Raw genomic sequence first — 20,100 nt, 5'->3', positions numbered from 1 at the left:
AGCCGAAAAAGTGCGACTGGAAGACGAACGAAGATCATAACCTGACCCGAAGGAAAGGGCGAGCTCAGAAAGGGAAGCCATAAAAATTGTATTTCCCTCTGACAACCTCCTCACCTCCTGCCACCAACTGCTTGAGAGCTGGAAACGTTTCTCTGAAGCATTTTCAGTTGCCTCAGAAATGTTTTCAGAAGCACCAAGAGCGGCATTATCTTCCTTTGCTTTTTTTTTCCGACCGTACCTGCATAGGGGGTTATTGATGGCGGGATGACATCAAAACTCAACTGCAAAGATACATTTTAAAGTATTTCTTTAAAATCACTAAATAGTTCAGCTACTTCAGCGTAGACCTGTCATTGAATGTGACAGCTAGATTAACATCATCTAAGATAAGGACCTCTCTAATATCTTCTTCCTCAACGAACTTAATTCTGTAGTTGTTTCACATAATTTTAATGCAATGCTGGTGTATCGTGCAAGTTTCTCACTCCAAGCAGCATCTCCTATTACTGAACAAATTCCAAAAAAAAAAAAAAATCTTCGTAGCACACATCCATTTTGATCCCAATCCCTTCGTTTCAAAGGGGAAAAGTTACCTGCCTACCACTCAAAAAAGTGCCTCCTTAATAGCAGACAGGAATTTTAATCAGTAAAGAAGTAAACAAAAAGCATAAAGACAGATACATCTGAACAGCAACATTTGAAATACTTCGCGTATGATCATTAAAATGATAAGCCACTATAACCACCTCATTTGGCAGAGAGGTATTCTTTCTAAAAAAAAACCATTAAATTTTACTTTGGAAAACGGTCAAAAGGTATAACTAGGTAAGTTGATATCTGTAGCTTCCAGAATAAAAGTTAGAGTAATCAGATTAAATAGGTATTTTAGCTAAAATAGACCTTGCTAGCTGATATCAGCCCTTTTAATGACTACATGCAGTTAGCAAGACTAAATATGCAGAACATAGCTTTTTTTTTTCTTTTTTTTTTTAATGTACTCAGCCGTAAAGGTCAAGAGAATCCGCGGAGCAGTTAAAAATTCAAAAATCACAATCAGAAAGAACTAAAAAAAAAAGAAAAGCATTTGATCTCATAGCACTAATTTCCTTTTTCTTTACATCGCTCAACATCCCTACTCAATTTGAGTTCTAATCAACAACCACTTCACAGTTAACATTTCATGCAGTAACGCAGTTGATGCAATCAAGTCCAGCAAAACGTTTCCCTAAAGATGTTTCCATCTTTCACATTCCTTAAAAAAAAAAAAGAAAAGAAAAGAAAAGCTCTAGCTTCCTCCATCACTATTTAACAGCAAGAATAAACACACCGCTGCATCTTAAAATCATATTTTGATTAAAACATAAGTAGAATCACTTAGGGTTGCTTTCTGGTTAATACAACATGCCTTTGTCCAGGAGAGGAAGGGAAAAAAAAAACCAAACCACTCAACCTGCTCATTTTTCTGCATTTGACAGTATTCGGCACCAAATGAATTCCTTTTGAATGAAATTCAGTCTATGGAAATACAAGCCACAACCTGAAAGCTTATCATCGTGAAGTGCAAGGGGGGGGGGGGGGAGAAAACAAACAGAAAAACCCCAACGCGGTACAAAACCTTTTTGACGATGAATATTTATTTCATTGCCGTATTTCCAGGCTGCTCTGTTGCCTATAAAGCGCTGGAGCTAAGCACCTCCCCGGTATTATTAACCCGCAATGTAACGATGGACTTAATTGCCCTGAAAACCACAACGCCAATAACAAAGTCTTCGAGCAATTATTATGGAAAAAAAAACAAAAACCCACCTTTCCCAAAAATAAATGCAATATACGATCTGTTTTGTATAGGTAGGAGAAGAACGCAGTCTTACATTTCACAGCCTTGCGGTCTCCGTTCTCAGGCTACAGATGTTACGCGATGACATCCCCAATCTCATCAAATCCGTGTCGTTTTAAACCCTGGATTCCAGCACGACGCAAAGCGGAGCCGGAGAGCGAGACCTTTCCTACCGCAAAGTTACCCGAGGGCTCGGTTTTCTTCACCGTGCCGTCGCCTCCGCTTGCCCCTCTCAACGTTTCGAGCGGACGCGCCGCGAAACGGAAGCAGCCCCCCGCCTTTCAAAATAACCCTTCCGCACCGACCTGCGCCGGCATCCGAAAGCCGACGCGAACCCAAAGGTTTCACCGGAGCCGCGCACGCCGAGGAACGCAATCGATAATCCGAAGCGAGAACCCGACAACTCGATTTTCCTCCTAGCACAAGAAGGAGAGGTGAAACTCGGCTCGGACGGCGCTTTATCGCTTCCCTCGCGCGCTCCGGCTGGACCGCGTCTGCCCCCCGGGGCAGTTCTTACGGTTCCCCAAAGCTCCTTTCGGTTCCTCCTCGTCACCGGTCAACCCCGCCAAAGCCCCGTTAACGCCTCGCACCCCCAAAAACTCGCCCCTCCGCAGCTGCCCGCGCGCCGCCTCTCCGCGCCGTCTACGCTAGCTCGTCACGTAGGACGAGGCCTCCTGCCCAGGTTGGGTATCGAATGCATCTACTAGCTGCCGGTTGAAAACAAACGCTGCCGTAAAAGCTCGGGGGAAGAAGCGCCGATACCGGTTATCCCCGTTCTCCTACCTACTTCCAAACTGTCTCCTCCAAACTGTCTCCTCAGGTGTCCCTTAAGCTGCCACCATCTCTCCAAGTGCCGGTCCCCCTTCTTCCTCTGTCCCACCAGCTTATGTTCTTTGCTTCCCCAGCGCTCTCCCAAACGCTCCCCCAAACGAGCTTTTCGTACGTGCCGTGCCTGACCCCCCCCAAACCTACCAGCCCCTCTTGGCATGCCCTCATCAGGGCAACTCCATCCTTGACCCCCTCCATGGGACTGCCTCTTCCAGTGCCTCGTTCCTGCCCCGTTTCCCTGCCCTCCACCGCTGCCCACCAGCAGTTCCCCCACGTCCCTCCGCCAGGCTCAACGCTCCCACCTCTTCTGGCAGCCCCTATCATCTGCCCATCCATGACTCCATCTCCCTGCCATCCGCCACCCAGTCCAGCCCCAAAGCTCCCACTCCCCCCACCAGCACCCCCATGGCTCTCATTCTCCAGCCAGACCTCCATGGCCCCATCAACTCTGTCCCCATGGCCCCTGCTGCACCTGCAAGACCCCCAGAACCTCCATCCCCACACACCCTGCTCCCCCTGACCCACCCCCAGAACCTCCTTCCCCACACACCTTGCTCCCCCTGACCCACCCCCAGAACCTCCATCCCCACACACCTTGCTCCCCCTGACCCACCCCCAGAACCTCCATCCCCACACACCCTGCTCCCCCTGACCCACCCTCAGAACCTCCGTCCCCACACACCCTGCTCCCCCTGACCCACCCCCAGAACCTCCATCCCCACACACCCTGCTCCCCCTGATAGACCCCCAGAACCTCCATCCCCACACACCTTGCTCCCCCTGATAGACCCCCAGAACCTCCATCCCCACACACCCTGCTCCCCCTGACCCACCCCCAGAACCTCCGTCCCCACACACCCTGCTCCCCCGATAGACCCCAGAACCTCTGTCCCCACGGCCCCCCCATAACCTCCATCCCTACTGCCCCCCCGCTCCTGCCACCCCCATCCCTACAGCCCCCAGCCCCCTGCCGGCAACCCCGCAGCCCCGCTGCCCCTGTCACCCCATGTCCTCAGACCCCCATTTCCCCCGCCAGCCCCACAGACCCCCATCCCAGTCCCCCCGGCCTGTCCCCCCTATCCCCACAGACCCCCCTCTCCCCTGACAGCCCCACAGATCCCCAGCCCCACAGCCCCCCCTTTCCCCTGACAGCCCCACAGATCCCCCGCCCCACAGCCCCCCCTTTCCCCTGACAGCCCCACAGATCCCCCGCCCCACAGCCCCCCCTTTCCCCTGACAGCCCCACAGATCCTCCGCCCCACAGCCCCCCCTTTCCCCTGACAGCCCCACAGATCCCCAGCCCCACAGATCCCCCCCACCCCGACAGCCCCACAGATCCCCAGCCCCACAGCCCCCCCTTTCCCCTGACAGCCCCACAGATCCCCCCTTCCCCTGACAGCCCAACATATCTCCATCCCCACAGACCCCCCTTTCCTCTGACAGCCCCACAGATCCCCAGCCCCACACACCCCCCTTTCCCCTGACAGCCCCACACATCCCCATCCCCACAGACCCCCCTTTCCTCTGACAGCCCCACAGATCCCCAGCCCCACACACCCCTCTTTTCCCCTGCCAGCCCCACAGCCCCCCCTCTCCCCTGACAGCCCCACAGATCCCCAGCCCCACAGATCCCCCCTTCCCCTGACAGCCCCACAGATCCCCAGCCCCACAGACCCCCCTTCCCCTGACAGCCCCACAGATCCCCCCTTCCCCTGACAGCCCCACAGATCCCCAGCCCCACACACACCCCTTCCCCTGACAGCCCCACAGATCCCCAGCCCCACAGATCCCCCCTTCCCCTGACAGCCCCACAGATCCCCAGCCCCACAGACCCACCCTTTCCCCGACAGCCCCACACATTCCCAGCCCCACAGATCCCCCCCTCTCCCCTGACAGCCCCACACATCCCCAGCCCCACAGACCCCCCCCGCCGCGCCGGCCCCACCACCCCGCCTCCGCGCCGGCCCGCGGCGGGATGCGCCGCTGCCGCTGCCGCGCCGGTCGCCCTGCCCGGGGGTCGCCCCTCACCTGCGGCTGCCCGGGCGGCGGCGGCGGCGGCGGCGGCGTCCCCTGTGCCGGTGTCGGCGGCGGCGCGCTCCCCCTCCTCCTCCTCCTCCTCCTCCCGCTCCCTCCTCCGCGGCTCCTGTCTCTTCCCGCAGCCGCCAGCGAGTGGGGGAGGGGGCAGGCCGAGGGGAGGCGGGGGGGAGAGTACCACCAGCGGGACCGTTAGAGCCGCGCCGCGGACTACCGCTCCCGGCACGCCCCGCGCGCCGCCGCCCCGGCTCGGCCGCGGCCGCCCCGCGCGGGGCACGCCGGGTAGCGTAGTCTGCGCGCGACCTCCTGCCGGGAGGGGCGGGGAAGCGGCGGGGATGGAGCCAGGGCCCCGGCGGCAGCGAGGCATGCTGGGAGTCGTAGTGCCGCCGCACGGGCTGCTGGGAGTTGTAGTGCCGCGAGGCTCGAGCGCTCCGCGCGGGGGGTGCGGGAGGCGGGGAGCGAGGCATGCCGGGAGCTGTAGTCCACCCGGAGCATGCTGGGAGTTGTAGTCCCCGCGCTACCAGCCGCCCCGGGCACCTACATCGGCACCGCGGGGCATGCTGGGAACTGCGGCACAGCGGTCCGTGCACCGTGGGTGGTCCCCGGGACCCCCCCACCCGGGCTGTGCACCGTCCGTGGTCCCCCAAAACCTTTCTCTGGGCTATGTGTCGTGTGGCACCCCCCCTAAAACCTCCCCCTGGTTTGTGTACCGTGCACGCTCCCCTCCCAAACCTCTCCTGGGGACGTGCACCGGGCATGGTCCCTAGGACCCCCCCAGGCCATGCACCAGGCATGGTCCTCAGGTCCCCCCCAGGCCATGCTCCATGCATGGTCCTCAGGTCCCCCCAGGCTGTGCACCATGCATGGTCCTCAGGTCCCCCCAGATCATGCACCATGCACAGTCCTCAGGACCACCTCCAGGCCATGCACCACGCACGGTCCTCAGGTCCCCCCCAGGCCATGCACCATGCATGGTCCTCAGGTCCCCCCAGATCATGCACCATGCATGGTCCTCAGGTCCCCCCAGGCCATGCACCAGGCATGGTCATCAGGACCACCCCCAGGCCATGCACCATGCATGGTCCCCAGGAGCTCCCCAGGCCATGCACCACGCATGGTCCCCAGGACCACCTCCAGGCCATGCACCATGCATGGTCCTCAGGTCCCCCCAGGCTGTGCATCATGCATGGTCCTCAGGACCCCTCCCGGCTATGCACCATGCAGGACCCCCCTGAAATCCCCCCGGGCCATGCACCATGCACACACACACCCCCCCCCGGGCCATGCACGAACCCTCCCCAGCAGCGGCTCTCCTTGCACACGACCACGAAGGGCACTGGAAAAAAACGCTCCCAGCCGGAGGAGCCAGGCGTTTGGCACAGAAACGGTTCTGACACCCCCGCGTGGCGACTCCTTCCCATCGCCGGTGCAGGCCGGAAAACGGGGTGGTCGTGGGGGTGTGTGGGGGGGGGGGGGCCTCTGGCCTCCCCCCCCGGGCCCTCTCGCTGCCTCGCCGGGCCGGATTTCCTCCGCGGAGGCAAAACCTTCGGGAAGGCCGAGCAGCCGGGCGCCACGGTCCCGCCGCCCGGGGCTGCTCCGCAAAGCCCCGCGTTTCTTTGCGAACACCCCCGGCTGGTTTTGGGGGGGCACCGAGCAGCAAGCCGGGGTCAGGCCCCGAAACGCGCCTGCAATTTAGCCCCTTTGCAAGCCAGCCCGGGCGCTGCCGGGTTAATTTAATTCCTGCTGGTGTTCAACGCCAGCGCAGGAGAAAGGCGAAAGGGCCTTTGCATGGAAAAGCCTGCTGGAATATCCCGCTATTTTATTTTATTTTATTTTATTTTATTTTTGCATTAAGGGCTGCCGAACGCTTATTAAACATCTTTATTATCAGCCCGGCCTCGCCTGTAAATAACCCGCTGGTATTTTAAGGCCCGTAACAGCAGGCAGCCGCGGGGGGTTTCACCCGCTAGGTCGCCTTGCGCCGCCGGCCGATTTGCAGCGCGTGACCGGTGCTATAGAAACTGTCCCCGAGCGTGGGAAGCCGGCGCCGGGGGGTCTCCCGAAGGAGGGCGGAGGGACCGCGCCGCCGCCGTGCTGGTCTGGCCGCGGGTGGCCCCCGAGCGCCTCTGAGACCCGGCAGCTCGTGACAGCAGTGGCCGCCCGCTCCGCTCCGCCCCCGGGCAGGGCAGCGGCGCGACTACAGCTCCCGGCGAGCCGCGCGGGCCGGGCCGAGCCGAGCGGGGCCGAGAGGAGCCGAGTGGAGCCGAGCAGGACCGAGCGGGGCCGAGGGGTCGGGCCGAGCCGAGCGGGGCCGAGCGGAGCCGAGAAGGGCCGGGCGGAGCCGAGCGGGGCCGAGCGGAGCCGAGCGGGGCCGAGCGGGCCCGAGCGGGGCCGGGCCGAGCCGAGAGGAGCCGAGCGGGGTCGGGCCGAGCCGGGCCGAGCCGAGCGGGGCCGGGCCGAGCCGAGCGGAGCCGAGCGGGGCCGAGCGGGGTCGGGCGGGGCCGGGCCGAGCCGAGAGGAGCCGAGCGGGGTCGGGCCGAGCCGGGCCGAGCCGAGCGGGGCCGGGCCGAGCCGAGCGGAGCCGAGCGGGGCCGAGCGGGGTCGGGCGGGGTCGGGCGGAGCCGAGCGGGGCCGAGCGGGGCCGAGAGGGGTCGGGCGGAGCCGAGCGGAGCCGAGCGGGGCGGATCGCGGCGCAGCGGGGCCGGGCGGGAGCACAGCGCCGCCCGCAGCGAAGCCCGGCTGCGCCGCGTCCTCCCGGTACGGGATGCTCGGGGCGGGCAGGGGCCGGGGCCGGGGCTGGGGTCGGGATGGGGATACCGCGGGGTGCGAGTACCGGGGGGGTGCGAACACCGGGCATGGGGGTAGCGGGTGGGGGGGTCCCAGGGGGTGCAGGTACCGGGGGGGTGAGTACGGGGGGGATGTGGGTACCGGGCATGGGGGTACCGGGCATCGGGGTTAAGGGAGACGGAGGTACCCGGGGCAGGGGGGGGGGGCGGGGGTGAAGATACCAGGGATGGGGGTACTGGGGAATAAAGGTGCAGGTGCCAGGGGGATGCGGGTACCAGGGGGATGCGGGTACCAGGGTTGAGGGTACCAGGGGGATGCAGGTACCAGGGGGATGCGGGTACCAGGGGGATGTGGGTACTGGGGATGCGGGTACCGGGGGGATGCGGGTACCAGGGGGATGCAGGTACCAGGGGGATGCGGGTACCGGGGGGATGCGGGTACTGGGGGGATGCGGGTACCGGGGAGATGTGGATACCGGGGATGCGGGTACTGGGGGGATGCGGGTACCAGGGATGCAGGTACCAGGGGGATGTGGGTACTGGGGGGATGCGGGTACCAGGGGGATGCAGGTACCAGGGGCACACGGATACTGGCACCCCAGGGCCGGGAGGGGACCCAGCCCCTCTGGCAGCAGCCCCGGGGCGCTCAGCGCCTGCGCGGAGGCTGGGCCCCGGGGCGCCCTGGGACGCTCTCGCCGTGCCAGGCCCCGGGGGAGCCCGTCCGCGCAGCCTCGCCGCGCACCATTTCCACCCCAACGGAGGAAAACAAACCAACCGGCGGGGCTGGGCCTCGCCACGGGAAGCCCGGGGTGGGGACAGCATCCCTGCGGTCACCCGGCCGTAATCCCTAAATCCCAGCGGGATTACCGGCCCGAAGCGAGGCAGTGGCGGCCCTCCTCCTCCTCCTCTTCGCCCAGGTCACCAAATCCCCGCGGCGCTCGAGCCCCGATTAACCCGGGCGCCGGGTGTCCCCGGTGCGGGGAGGGGGGGTCCGGCGGCGGGGGCTGCTCGCCGTCTCCCCGCGTGAGCCCATGGCGCTGCTGAAGAGCGGCTGGCTTTGGCGGCAGAGTAAGTGCGTCAGCAGCTTTTTGGGGGGCGCGGGGGGCTTTTCCGCCGCCTTTCCCGGGCGCTTTGCCGGCGCCCCTGCGGCGCGGCACCCCAGTGGCTTCCCCGTGCCCGCAGGCTCCATCCTGCGCCGCTGGAAAAGGAGCTGGTTCGTCCTCTACCTGGACGGCGCCTTGGTCTACTACCACGACGAGAGCCAGCGCGAGGAGGAGGGCAGCATCTCGCTGCGGCCCGGCTGCCGCGACGTGCGCGTGGGGCGCGAGTGCCGCGGTGAGGGAAACCGGACCGGGATGGTTTCGCCCTTTCCCTCGCCCCAAATTTCGCATCGTCCTGGAGGGAGGGAGGCCGGTGGGAAAGGGCCGGACGCGACAGCACCAGAAACGGTCTTTCAGGCGCTCCGCCAAATAAACGCCCCATGGTGGTCGCTGCTGGGGTCCCCCCGCCGCCGGAACCGCCGTAAACACCCGTTTTCCCATAATAACCCAGCAATCGGGTGTTGGGGCCGTGGGGCGGGGGGGGGAAGCGCCGGGGCCGACAGCGGCCGCTTTCGCCTTGCAGCGGTGCAGCCCCCCGAGGGGAAGAGCCGCGACTGCCTGCTGGCGCTGGCGCTGCGCGACGGCTCGGCGACGACGCTGTGCGCCGAGAGCGAGGACGACGCCGTGTAAGGCCCCCGCTTCCCCCCCCCCCCCCCCCCCGCCGGGTGTAAAAAACCCACGTTGGGGTTTTCTCCCGCCGCACGGCCCCGGCTCACGGCCGCGGCCCTCCGCTTCCCCCGCAGCGCCTGGAAGGTGGCCGTGCTGGAGGCGAGATCCACGCCGGTGAGGAGCCCCGGGGGCCGCGCGTGTGTCCAATGCCCCCCCCCGAACCCGCCGGCAGCACCTGGGGGCTGCACTGGGCCCCGAGGGCTGCTCCGACCTGCTGGCGGGAGAGGAGGGGATGGGAGGGAGCCCCTGCGCGGCAGCCTGGGGCGATGGGGCAGAGTTAAGGTGACGGGGGGCAGAGCAAAGGTGATGGGGGGCAGAGTGAAGGTGACGGAGGGCAGAGTGAAGGCGACAAGGCAGAGCGAAGGCAACGGGGGGCAGAGTTAAGGTGACGGGGGCAGAGTAAAGGCGATAGGGGGCAGAGTTAAGGTGACGAGGGGCAGAGTTAAGGTGACGGGGCAGAGCAAAGGTGATGGGGGGCAGAGTTAAGGCGATGAGGCAGAGTGAAGGCAACGGGGGGTGGAGTTAAGGTGACGGGGGGCGGAGTTAAGGCAAGCTGAGCACAGGGAGGCGATTTAGGTGCTTAAGCGAAGGCTCCCCACGGCGCTGGGGGGCTCAGGGCGCCCCGGTCCAGCCACAGTGGGGAAAAGGGGGCTCAACCCCAAGTCATGGGGGGGGGGGAACCGAGGCAGGAGGTCGGCAGGGTCACGCTGCCCCCCCGTCCCCATTCCCCCCCCCCCAGGTGTACGTGTACGACCCCTACGACGACGACTACTACCAGGCGGTGCCGCTCGACTCGCACCAGGCCGCCTACGTCAGCTCCGGCTACTACGGCCCCGCGTACGGAGGTGGGTGCCGGGGGGGGGGGCTGCGAATATCCCCCCCCCCCCAAAAAAAACCCCACCCCCCCCACGTTTCCTCTTGCCTTGCAGCGCCGCGGGTGCTGATCCGCGAGGATCCCCACCGCGTCTCCGGCGACCAGATGGCCCTGGGGCTGCTGGCCGGCGCCGCCACCGGCGCCGCCCTCGGCTCCTTCGTCTGGATGCCCTGCTGGTTTTAGGGAGCAGCCGGCGCCCCCCCGCCCCCCCCGCTTCACCCGCCCCAAAAGCGCCCCCCAAAATAACCCCCCTCCCCCCCCCCGGGTTTAACCTCAATAAAATAACCCCAAATCCACCCCCGGCGGGGTTTAAACCGGTGTCGGCTCCCTTCAATTAATCCCCGGCAGGGTGGAACGCGACCTTCGCTGCCGCCTCCCCGGCTCCATCCTCATCCTCCTTCCTCCTCCTCCTCGCCCCTGCCGCCTTCGCGCCGAATCTGGAGGAGAAAATAAATAAAAATAAATAAAATAAAGGTTAGCGGATGGTTAATAAAGGCGGCGCTTCCCGAGCCCACGTCCTGGGAGGGGGGGTCGCAGGTGGGAGACGCCCCGGTTGGGTTTAGTCCGGCTCCAGGGCTGAGCGCGGCCCCCAGCTGCAATTAGCAGCGGCGGAAGCTCCGCGGTGCCGGCTCATCCGCTGGGAGCCGAGCGAACCGAGCGTGGCGGCCGGTTGCTACCGCGGGGGCCACGGAGCCCCCTGGGGACCAGGGCGGCTTTGCGAGCGGCGCCGCGAGCTCGCCCCGACGCAGCGGCGGCCTCTGCGCTCCTCTCGCCACCCTCATCTGGCTGAGTCCCTTCTTCCAGCTCCAGCCTCGGAGCCATCTTGCAGCCCCCCGTCACCTTAACTCTGCCCCCTCGTGCGGCAGGTTAATCCCCGGCAAGCCTGAGGCTCGGGCCGGGTTTCCGCCACCCGTCCGGGCGCTTGGTGGTGCTCAGGCAGCGAAGGAGCCCAAATACCTGCTTTCAAGAAGCTACGTCTCACCTCTGGAAGCGCTGGTCCAACCCAGGTGTCACAGGATGGGGAAGGAAAAGGCGGCCAAGGAGAAAGTGGGATGATGGACAATGTACCGGATGCGCCGGCCCTCAATAGTGCCGCCCGGCTCTTCCCTTAGCTCCGGAGCTTCTCCCCAGCTCCAAGATAACGTTCGAGCGTCTTGCTTGCTTGGTCAAAAGCGATGGCCCACGTGTTGAAGGTCCGTTGCGTCCAGGGCTTGGGCTGCTGGTGGTCCTACAGCCCAGGCCAGCACCGTGGCTTTTCCTTCCGCCCCTCAGGAGATGCTAGGCAAGGAGGACCACGTTCGCAAGTGGCATCTCCACTCCTGGTCCTCTTCCACCCACTCCCACAGCCCCCGGCTGCTGTCTCCAGCGAGACGGAGCCGTAAGCAGGATCCTCACCTCGCTCCGGCCACCATCACTGGGTGTCGCAGTGCGGCCACCAAACAGCAAGGCCGAACAATCCCCCAAAATCACCTTTGCAAACAGGGGGAACTGCTGGATTTCAAGATCGAGTGCGGACCAGAAAGTCAAAGCGGGACAAGGCAGAGACAGAGGACGGCATCTCCGTACCAGTCCTCGACGTCGCCCGAGACTCCCTGGAAACAACCGCAGAGACGCGGTAGAGAAGCGCTCCGGCAGGACGCCAAGAACGTACATCTCCACCACCTTCCCTCAAAACAAGCTCGCTCTTGGGAAAGCCACCTGCAGCCCTGCAAACCCAAAAGGGCAGGAGGAAGAGGAAGAGAGGTGCGCCGTGACCCTGCACAGGATGGACACGCTAAGAGACGAGACCCAGAGCTTTCCAATGAGACAGGTATTTATTTAGTTCAAGCGCTAAGGATCGTTGGTGTTGGTGTTTCGTTACCATCAAACAGAGCTGAGGTACCAGTGACATTCCGACATGAAGAAAAGGAACCTTTTTCCCCTTATACAAATTTCTTCAACTACTCGTATCAAGACAAAAAGTGAGTAATGGACAGCTGCGTAACGTACTGTACAACCACCAAGTCAGAGTGGGGAGGAGAAAAGAAACGGAGCAGAAACCTTTACTGTTTTCAAAGTTACCTTATAAGAAAGGAAAAAAGAAGGAAAAAACAACCCTGTTCCCGTGGTTCTACTGGCCATGTTGACGGAGCAAAATGAAAATAAAACCCAAAGTCTGCTAGACAGACGGCGCGATGTGGTACAAAAATCAGACTGTGTTGCTCCTGTGCTCACTCTTTTCTCTGGAGACCTGGGAAAGTACTAGGAGAAGACCAAACCCTGGAGTCACGTTACATATCAACCACAGGGAGCCTCAGTGAGGAGGTACCTGGCTGTCCAGAGCAGACCTCGGGACCTTCTTGGGGCATAAATGCCAAACTGACATCTTGCTCGGGTTCCTGCAACCACGGTCTGCGCTTGTGTTGAATGCAGAACTCGTGGTCACCTTCTTTCCTGGACCTCTTCTAGAGGAAGAGATAACGGGCTCCTTTAACGAACCTGCTCCCGGACGCGTAGCGCACTAGAAGCGGTGGAACCACTCATCCACCTAAGCCTTACGCGATAAGCCAGGTCCTGGCAAATCCAACGTTTCGAGCAGAAAAAGCACGCGTTTGTGGAAAACAGCCCAACGATGGCCAACGTGAGTTGTGTGAAGAACCAGAAGGGAGAAAAAATAAATAAAAAGCAAAACCAGAAAGCAGCAAGACGGACCATTTTTGCACAGTTGAGAACAGCACAATACAGGAAAAGCAGCCAGGTTTCCTTCCCCCCAAGAGTTTCTTTTCAATAAAGAATGATCCTTCGTCACATATCATTGATGTTTATTTCAAGACATGCCACGTCCAAAAAAAACAAAAAAAGAAAACAAAAAACCCCCCAAAACTCGCCTTTAATATTGCATTATAAAAGCACTTTACATCTCATCCTGCCTTTAAGTTATCCTTGTGCAGAGTCGCTACCAACCCAGGTTAGGACACGAGTTCGACCTTCGCTCCGAGAAGGAAGAAACCCCAAACCTTTCGTGCCCGTTTCCTGGTGAAAGCGGTGGTGAGGACGGTTCCCTTCTCTTCCCCGGTTGGTTTGGTTTTGTTTTGTTTTTTAAGGTGGTTAAGAGGGGCAGAAGAGGACAAAAGAGGAGCCCGAATATTCGCTTGCGATTGTCCGGCGAGCAGCAATCGCAGCGGGCTCCCGATTTCTTTCCTGCACTGGAACTCGGCCGTATTCGCCCGGCAAACAATGTATTTACAAGTGTGTTTATTAACTTACACAGCAACTTCACAATGACTAGTAAAGATTAAAAGGGTGCACTTCTAGTGTGTCCGATCCTGTGTTTCTCGGGTAGCTACGTCTCGCGACATCAGCAAAGCTCTAGACAGATCCCTCCGCAAAACAGAACAAAAATTACGGAAAACGGTAAAAAAAAAAAATTAAGCAAAGAAATAAATATCGGAGAAAATTGGTTAACTGCAAGCCTAGTTAAATAGAAAACTAAATTACTAGTTATTTAACCAAACTATACAGATCTAGTGGAAAAAAAAAAACTAAACCGACTCGGAAGACTGAATGTAAAAAAAAATGCTAAAAAATAAAGGCGTAAATCTGCATAATCATAAAGTTGGTTTCCATCCTATTAAATTCCTTCCTTTCCATCTAAGCTCTCTCATCTAGATTCCTGGATGATTAAAGTAAACACCCCTTCCCCCAGTCCACCTACAACCACGCTACGGAAAAGCACGTGCGATCCCTCCTCAAACTGCTCCCTCCATCCCCGGCTGTAACTGGCCTGTTACCAGAGCGTTTCTCTGAGTTTCTTTAACCGCTTTTCGCCAAATTTGAGAGTTCCAATCAACTGAAGCTGGTTTCGGTGCCAGTCTCGAATTCGTTTAAAAGCTCCCCCTTTCTTTAAAAAGCAGCAAAACGCTTTCTCCTCGGAGCGACTGAAACGTTACGTTCCAGTCTCTCAAGTAGCAATAATTTACTTTATTGGCGTTCTACACCAAAGGAAAAAAAAAAAAAAAAAAAAGCTCTTAAAAAACCTCGCCGTGCACCCAAAACACGTCTCCTGGCTTCTCGCAAGGGTTCTGCTAACGCACGTCCGACCCTTCCCTTCCGGCCCGCAACCCTTCGGAAGCTGTTCGGCCGGCTCAGAAAGCCACCTCGCGTTCCTCAGTACGCTCTCCTGCAAACGGGCTCGCGTTGCCTCTGCAAGAACTCAACAAAAAAAAAATATATATATATATATCCAGCAGCCTTTTATGACATCAAAACCCCTGCTGGCATCCGTTCCTAAAAAAACATCTGGGGGTCCGAAACCCATTCAGACCATCTCTGCTCAGAAGATTAAGAGCCTGGTTTTATTTATTTTATTTTTGTTAATTATATGGATAGCATTTAACCCTTGGCATCCGCCTGCTCTGCTTGCATTTTCCGCCGCTGCCTAGGCGCTTCCAGGTTGTTAGAGGAACCAAACGGCTAAGCTAGGCAAGCATTATTCCGCACGCCCATCTCATCTAAGTCCAATTCAAGACTTGCTCGGTTCCCATCATTTCAAAGTGCAATATCATAACATATTAAAAAAAGGAACAAATATTAAGAAATTGTACCTATCCTTTTAAAGTTATAACTAGAATATGCTGGAATATTTTGGCTTTTTTTCTTATAAATAATGAAGACACTGACATTTTCGTGTTGTGTGTGTGTGTGTGTGTGTGTGTGCGCGCGCTTGTGAAGCTAATAGATCATCTCCACGAGACAGCCAGCGATGATGAACTGCAATACGTTATTACTGAAAGGGGAAGGTTCAAGCCAATATTCACACCGCAGTCAATGAAGAGTAAAGGGAGGGAAAGCAGTGATGTTCTGGAGAAAGGTAGAAGCCACGTGGTATTAGCAGGAACAGCCTCCTTCACTGACAGGCTGCTCTGGAGGCTTTTCCAGTTTTATGTCGATCACTGAAAGAAATAAGTTAAGGCAAACGGACGGGCGACTCGGTTTCCCCGCCAGCAGGGCTGTATCCGAAGGCAGCCTGCTCTAAAGCGTTCTCGTACCGTACCGGGGAAGGGTTTCACCGGCGTTTTCACAAGCACTTTAGATGGATCAGTACCTGTATTTCCCATGGAAACAAGCAGTTCTTCATGCTCTCGAGAAGACCTGCTTCAAACAGCAAAGTAGGTTTCTTAGCAGCCCCCCTCACCCTGCTGTTACGTTTTCACTTAGATGCCTAAAAAACCAAGCCAACACCAGTCTCCAAACGTTCCCGAAAGTCCTGCAGCGCGCTCTCTAACCGGTGTCTGCTCTTCCTCACCGACCTCCCAGTTACCTTCTCGTTCCGAAATGACTGTTACAGCTGGTAGCGCAAGATATAAACTGAGGATCCCGTCACTGTTGTCAACGGGAAGCAATAACGGCCTGGAAATCCAGGTTCAAATCAATGCTAGATTCAGTCCTCACCTGCCAGCACGGAACAGCAGCACCTCTAGCTGGTGGGCACCCAAAAGGAGGTCTAATCTGGCCAAACAGTTTTGCTTATCTCACCGCCAGCGAGCAAAACCCGCCCTGCACTCACCCCTCGCAAAGACAGCGAGCATCCATCACCACCACAAGGTCACCGAAGAGCCCTGTGCTCTTTGGCAGCCCCTGATAAGCTGCTTCCCTTGCGGCAGATTCCCAGCTTGATGCTCCGCGGTTGTAATGTTTACGGAGCCTTTCACAGGCGCTTTGAACGCTAATCCCCAAACACGGCAGCTCATGGCAGCTCAGCCCAAGTCTCAAGTATTTCTCTTATCAGTTAACGCAGAGCCAAACATGCTGCACAGCTGGTAATTCCAGCTTATCTCTCCCGGGGGCTGAAGTTGCTCTTTACAGAGGTTAGGAGAAAAATAAACATGAAGAGGGAAACAAGACCAAGGATTCATTTCATACACTTGGTCCTTAGGCTTGGCTGATCTAAACCTCTATATGTATTTGAGAGACGCTGGAAACGAGCCTTGCCAGCTCCATCGCGGAGCACGAGCAGGTCAAGATCCTTGAAACCTCAGGGTTCTGCCAAAGAGCCTACGGAGAATCCCCACCATCAATCCCGACACAGCTCCTTGGGAGACGATCGTAGCCAATCCTTGCTATCTGCAGGAAGTAAAAATCAAAGTGCCCTTATCACACTTCCAGTTAAGGACTCGTGATCAAACTCCCTGATAGAGAGGCCACAGGCCCCTCAGCCAGCGCCTGTGAACTCTATCACCGTCCTCTCGTTAATAAAAGCGGTGGCTGATTAACCTTTCAGTGACCTGCACAGGGAACTGTTTTGGATCAGTCAAATCCATATTGCACAGAGCTTGTGTTCGGATGCACTACAGGGACTGTACTTCCAGCGCTAAGCATGGCCCCACCTGTACTCCCTGCCACGTCCTTCTTCCAAATCACTTCTCCTCCTCCACTAAGCAAAGAATCCTTCTGGGCTGACTGTATCCCCTCCGCGCCTTTCCGTTGTCCTTCCTTCTCCTTTCATTCAGTTGTCCTCACTTCCAAGCTACTTCACAGCCCTCGCCATCTCCGCTTCCTTCGCTTTACCACCATTAACTCCCCTAGTCCCAGCCTACCTTCCCACCAAGCCTTCTTCCTCCTTACTTCCAGCTTGGAGGACCATCACTTAACGAGGTCACTTGCTCCTACCATCCCTCTCAGGTCTCCGAGATGTCTATAAGCCGATCGAGGGCTGCAGGGTAGATAACGCTTCCTCCTTGTTCTTCATCTTTGTTATTCAGGGCCTGCATGGTCCTCGTTTGCGGTAACGCCTGGCAGTGCTGGGCCACCAGCGAATCAACAGCACAAACCACAGAAAGGATACTGTCTTCTCTACTTTTGTCTTGTGTGCTTTCCATTCCAGGCAAGGCAGCTGCCACGCGTCGGAAAAGCTGGAAAAAAAAAAAAAAAGCACACATAAGCAGCGGATCAAAACAATTGTATTTTAAAGAGCGCACCGCGGCTGATACAGTGCAAACACAGGGCTTCCATACATCCTTCAGTACTATTTACACTACGGACACCAAAAGCCTGACACCAAATATAACCTTTATTCCTAGCAAGCCGCAAACCCCATTTTTGTTATTATCGAAGATAAAGTGCTGCTGGCTACAAGCATCAAACCTTCTGTCACCTTCTCCGCAAACGTGCTTGGAATCCAGGATTTTCATCTCGGCTCTGCCACAGCCTTATTCAGAGACCACGACCGCTTCCCCACCCGTCAGGTGAGGATTCGACCTTCGTGGCTCCACGGAGTACTAGCTACGCAGAGTATGGGCACACTGTTAAAGTCAAACACAAGGTCCACCCTGCCCAGCTGTTTGCGGCCAATGTGAGCCAAGCAGACACCTACAGAAGTGTCAGAACAGGGCAAGCTTGTAACACCCCCACAGCGCCTTCTTCCAGGCTCCACGTAGCTGCGGCTCAGGCATCCCATGAGCCAGACAAAAGGATCTTTAAGATCCCTCCACGGTTTCTCTTTCGGGAATCCGCCCAACCCTTTTCTGAGCCCACCTCAACTTTTAGTATCCACTGTGTCATGTCCACACCCAGGGTGCGCAACGCAAAACATCAAATGCGCTTGCAATCCCAGAGAAGTCAAGCACTCTTCCACCTCTCGCTTGAGCACTGGCTCCAGTTTTCCAGTAAGCTCTAAACTCTCTGGACAAGTTTATTCAACTTGAAGGAGGCTGAACAGAAAGGTCGAACAGGACCAACTCCATCTGCGTTTTCTACCTTTGTGCCCTTTTTTCTTGTGAAGTAAGGCTCAAACTTGTGTTTTCCACCACGAGGCATTTTCCCCAGCCCACTTTAGTTCTCCTGAGCCTATGATAGTCTGTTTTCTCCTGCACAAGAACAGCACGTGAAGGACTGTCCTTCTGCCAAGTGTGATTTCTCCGAGAAGTTGCCATGTTAGATTGCTAGGAACCACACAGGCTTCAACAGGAGCGTCCTGCTTAATGTGCCTTGAGCATGGGTGCAGGAGAAGGGGGGAACAGGACAGACAGACAGATGTCTCCTTTGTGGTTCTTCAGGATCATGAGATGATTACCTACTTGTTTTTTACCTTTGGAGCACAGTCCTAGCGGAGTTTTGGTCCTGTGCTGATGTGCTCAGCACGCACCCAGATACAAAAGCTGACGTGCCCTGAATTAGTTCCTTTGCAAAGTTACAGCCGTTGTTACTACTACAGACTTCTTGCTTCCATGTTACCGAGCGTCCAAGACGCTGGGCTGGAAGTTTCCAAGCGCTCAACAGCTCTAATCAGTGTATTAATATCACCCCACCACGCACCTGACGGCAACTCAGGAAGTCTCAAAATGCGTTGTGCAAGTTTGACACCAGCTGCCTGAAATGCCTGGGTCACGTCAGCCCTCACGCATTAAAGGGACATTATTAGATACTAGCTCCGTCTTCTCCTCAAATGACACAGGGCTAAACCACTTACTGCTCCCAGTGACCCACTTTCCACAGGGAACTGAGCCAGCCACCACCAGCCTGCTCGTATTGCGAATGTAGGTACCTGAGCAGCTTTGCAGATCAGGGCCTAAACGCTGCTGCAGATTTGGCCCTCAGTGTCCAAACGATGCTGGAAAGACACTGAGACAATTTTTCTGGCTTGACAAGTACTGCCCAAGTTCATCAAGAACGAGCTCTCAGATCTGTCAGACGGGGCTACGATCTTCGCAGGGCAGGACTACAAAACACACCGTGCTCACTGGTGTCCGACCTTTGCTGTCACCGCTACTCGTTACTGGCTGAAAAGACAGCTACGTGAGTAGAGGATAAAACCGACAGGTATAAAAAGGCAAAGCCGCTTTCCTCTGTGATTTCCTTCGTCTCCCTTAAAACTGCTCTAGAAACCATCTCCTCCACCCTCACTAATTTTTCCCCACCAACAGCGGCACCACTTGGTGGGCGCACGCTAAAATGTGGACTGAGACCAGGGTGCAGGTCTGGTGAAGCCAATGCCTGATGTATCTTATTGAAGGCTAAATTTTAGCTAACCATTTCAAAGCAAAAAAGCTTAGTGTCCCCGTCTAAGCTTCTATTTACCTTTGCCATTATCCAGAGCCGTCCACCCTCACTGAAAAATTTACTTAAATTCCCATAATCCAACAATGAAGTAACACAGATTGTGTCAGAATTCCAGACGCTAAACTGAATTAACCGTCAACGCTGAACATAAAGCAGGAATACGCAACCAAAGGCATAAAGGCAAGAGGGACTCGCCGGTCAGAATTAAGTTAACAAGGAACTTCAACATAGAGAAGCTAGACATGGATCTTGCTGTAATCTTTGTATCAAGAAGTCCTATCAGTTGGTTCACCGCTTCTGGTTACTCCATCTGCTTGCCTCTGCCTTCCCAGTCTCACTAGCATCCTTCTCTCCTAGCTCCGCTTGAAAAAGCGGCACGACTACCATTTTGTAAGACAGCATTTTAAAACTAGTCAGACACGGGCACTTTGTCTGCTTTGTAAGAATGAAACAAGGGAGAGGAAAGATGCTGCAAACTTGCAGAGCCGTCTCCCGTCATAACCTCATGGTCAGCGTTATTTTTCCTTGCCGTTCCAATCCGGTAACTGCCAGAGGACAGCACTGCCAACCTTCTTAGTTTTATTAATTTTCAGAAGGCTTCTCATTCACTCAGTATAAAACTGGACCATTCATTACGTCTTTTGCATCTTGGAGAGGATCAAGGAAGTAATTGAGATTCAATCTCCTCTTCCTCTGGAAGCCTGAGAAGTTTTAGTACCGTATTTGAATCCACAATTGCTTTGGACTCAGAGCTGTCTTTGCCTTTAATCCCTTACAATACCTCCTCTTACCTCTTCCAAAGGCTTGAAAGCTTCACCAGTTTTACTCATTCTCACAGGTCACTCGCTGGATGCTAGAGTAGGACTATTACCTTCGCTTTGCAGCTAAGGAGCTGAAGCAGAAGCTAAACGACTTGCCCCAAACTGCAAAGCTGCT

At 57.0% G+C, this 20,100-nt stretch overlaps 2 protein-coding genes across 6 annotated transcripts in view; one reads left to right on the top strand and one right to left on the bottom strand.

Annotated features, from left to right (window-relative positions):
• Nucleotides 1–7,337: 7,337 nt before the first annotated feature.
• Nucleotides 7,338–10,358, top strand: PLEKHB1 (pleckstrin homology domain containing B1). 3 transcript variants are annotated; one of them, XM_067308835.1, is made up of 7 exons: nucleotides 7,338–7,456; nucleotides 8,403–8,553; nucleotides 8,668–8,820; nucleotides 9,109–9,211; nucleotides 9,329–9,368; nucleotides 9,994–10,099; nucleotides 10,184–10,358. In XM_067308835.1, exons 2-7 carry the CDS (start codon nucleotides 8,517–8,519, stop codon nucleotides 10,309–10,311), a joined length of 567 nt encoding a protein of 188 aa, XP_067164936.1. In that variant the 5' UTR covers nucleotides 7,338–7,456; nucleotides 8,403–8,516; the 3' UTR covers nucleotides 10,312–10,358. The 3 variants fall into 3 exon arrangements, with proteins under 3 accessions (XP_067164936.1, XP_067164809.1, XP_067164875.1); XM_067308708.1 differs by having other exon boundaries at nucleotides 8,344–8,553; XM_067308774.1 differs by having other exon boundaries at nucleotides 8,088–8,553.
• A 2,554-nt stretch (nucleotides 10,359–12,912) lies between these two features.
• RAB6A (RAB6A, member RAS oncogene family) overlaps nucleotides 12,913–20,100 on the bottom strand; it is a 57,866-nt gene continuing 50,678 nt past the window's right edge. For all 3 annotated transcript variants that reach the window (XM_067308379.1, XM_067308443.1, XM_067308506.1), the window contains 2 exons: nucleotides 16,952–17,018; nucleotides 12,913–15,059 (listed from right to left, as the gene is read on the bottom strand). In XM_067308379.1, coding sequence (XP_067164480.1) covers nucleotides 14,995–15,059; nucleotides 16,952–17,018 — 132 coding nt within the window. In that variant the 3' untranslated portion in view covers nucleotides 12,913–14,994. The remainder of the gene's footprint in view (nucleotides 15,060–16,951; nucleotides 17,019–20,100) is intronic.

This window comes from Apteryx mantelli, chromosome 1, assembly GCF_036417845.1.
Source record: "Apteryx mantelli isolate bAptMan1 chromosome 1, bAptMan1.hap1, whole genome shotgun sequence".
In the NCBI taxonomy this organism is placed as follows: domain Eukaryota; kingdom Metazoa; phylum Chordata; class Aves; order Apterygiformes; family Apterygidae; genus Apteryx; species Apteryx mantelli.
Note: the sequence above shows the minus strand (reverse complement) of the source record. Positions and strands in the feature narration are given on the sequence as shown.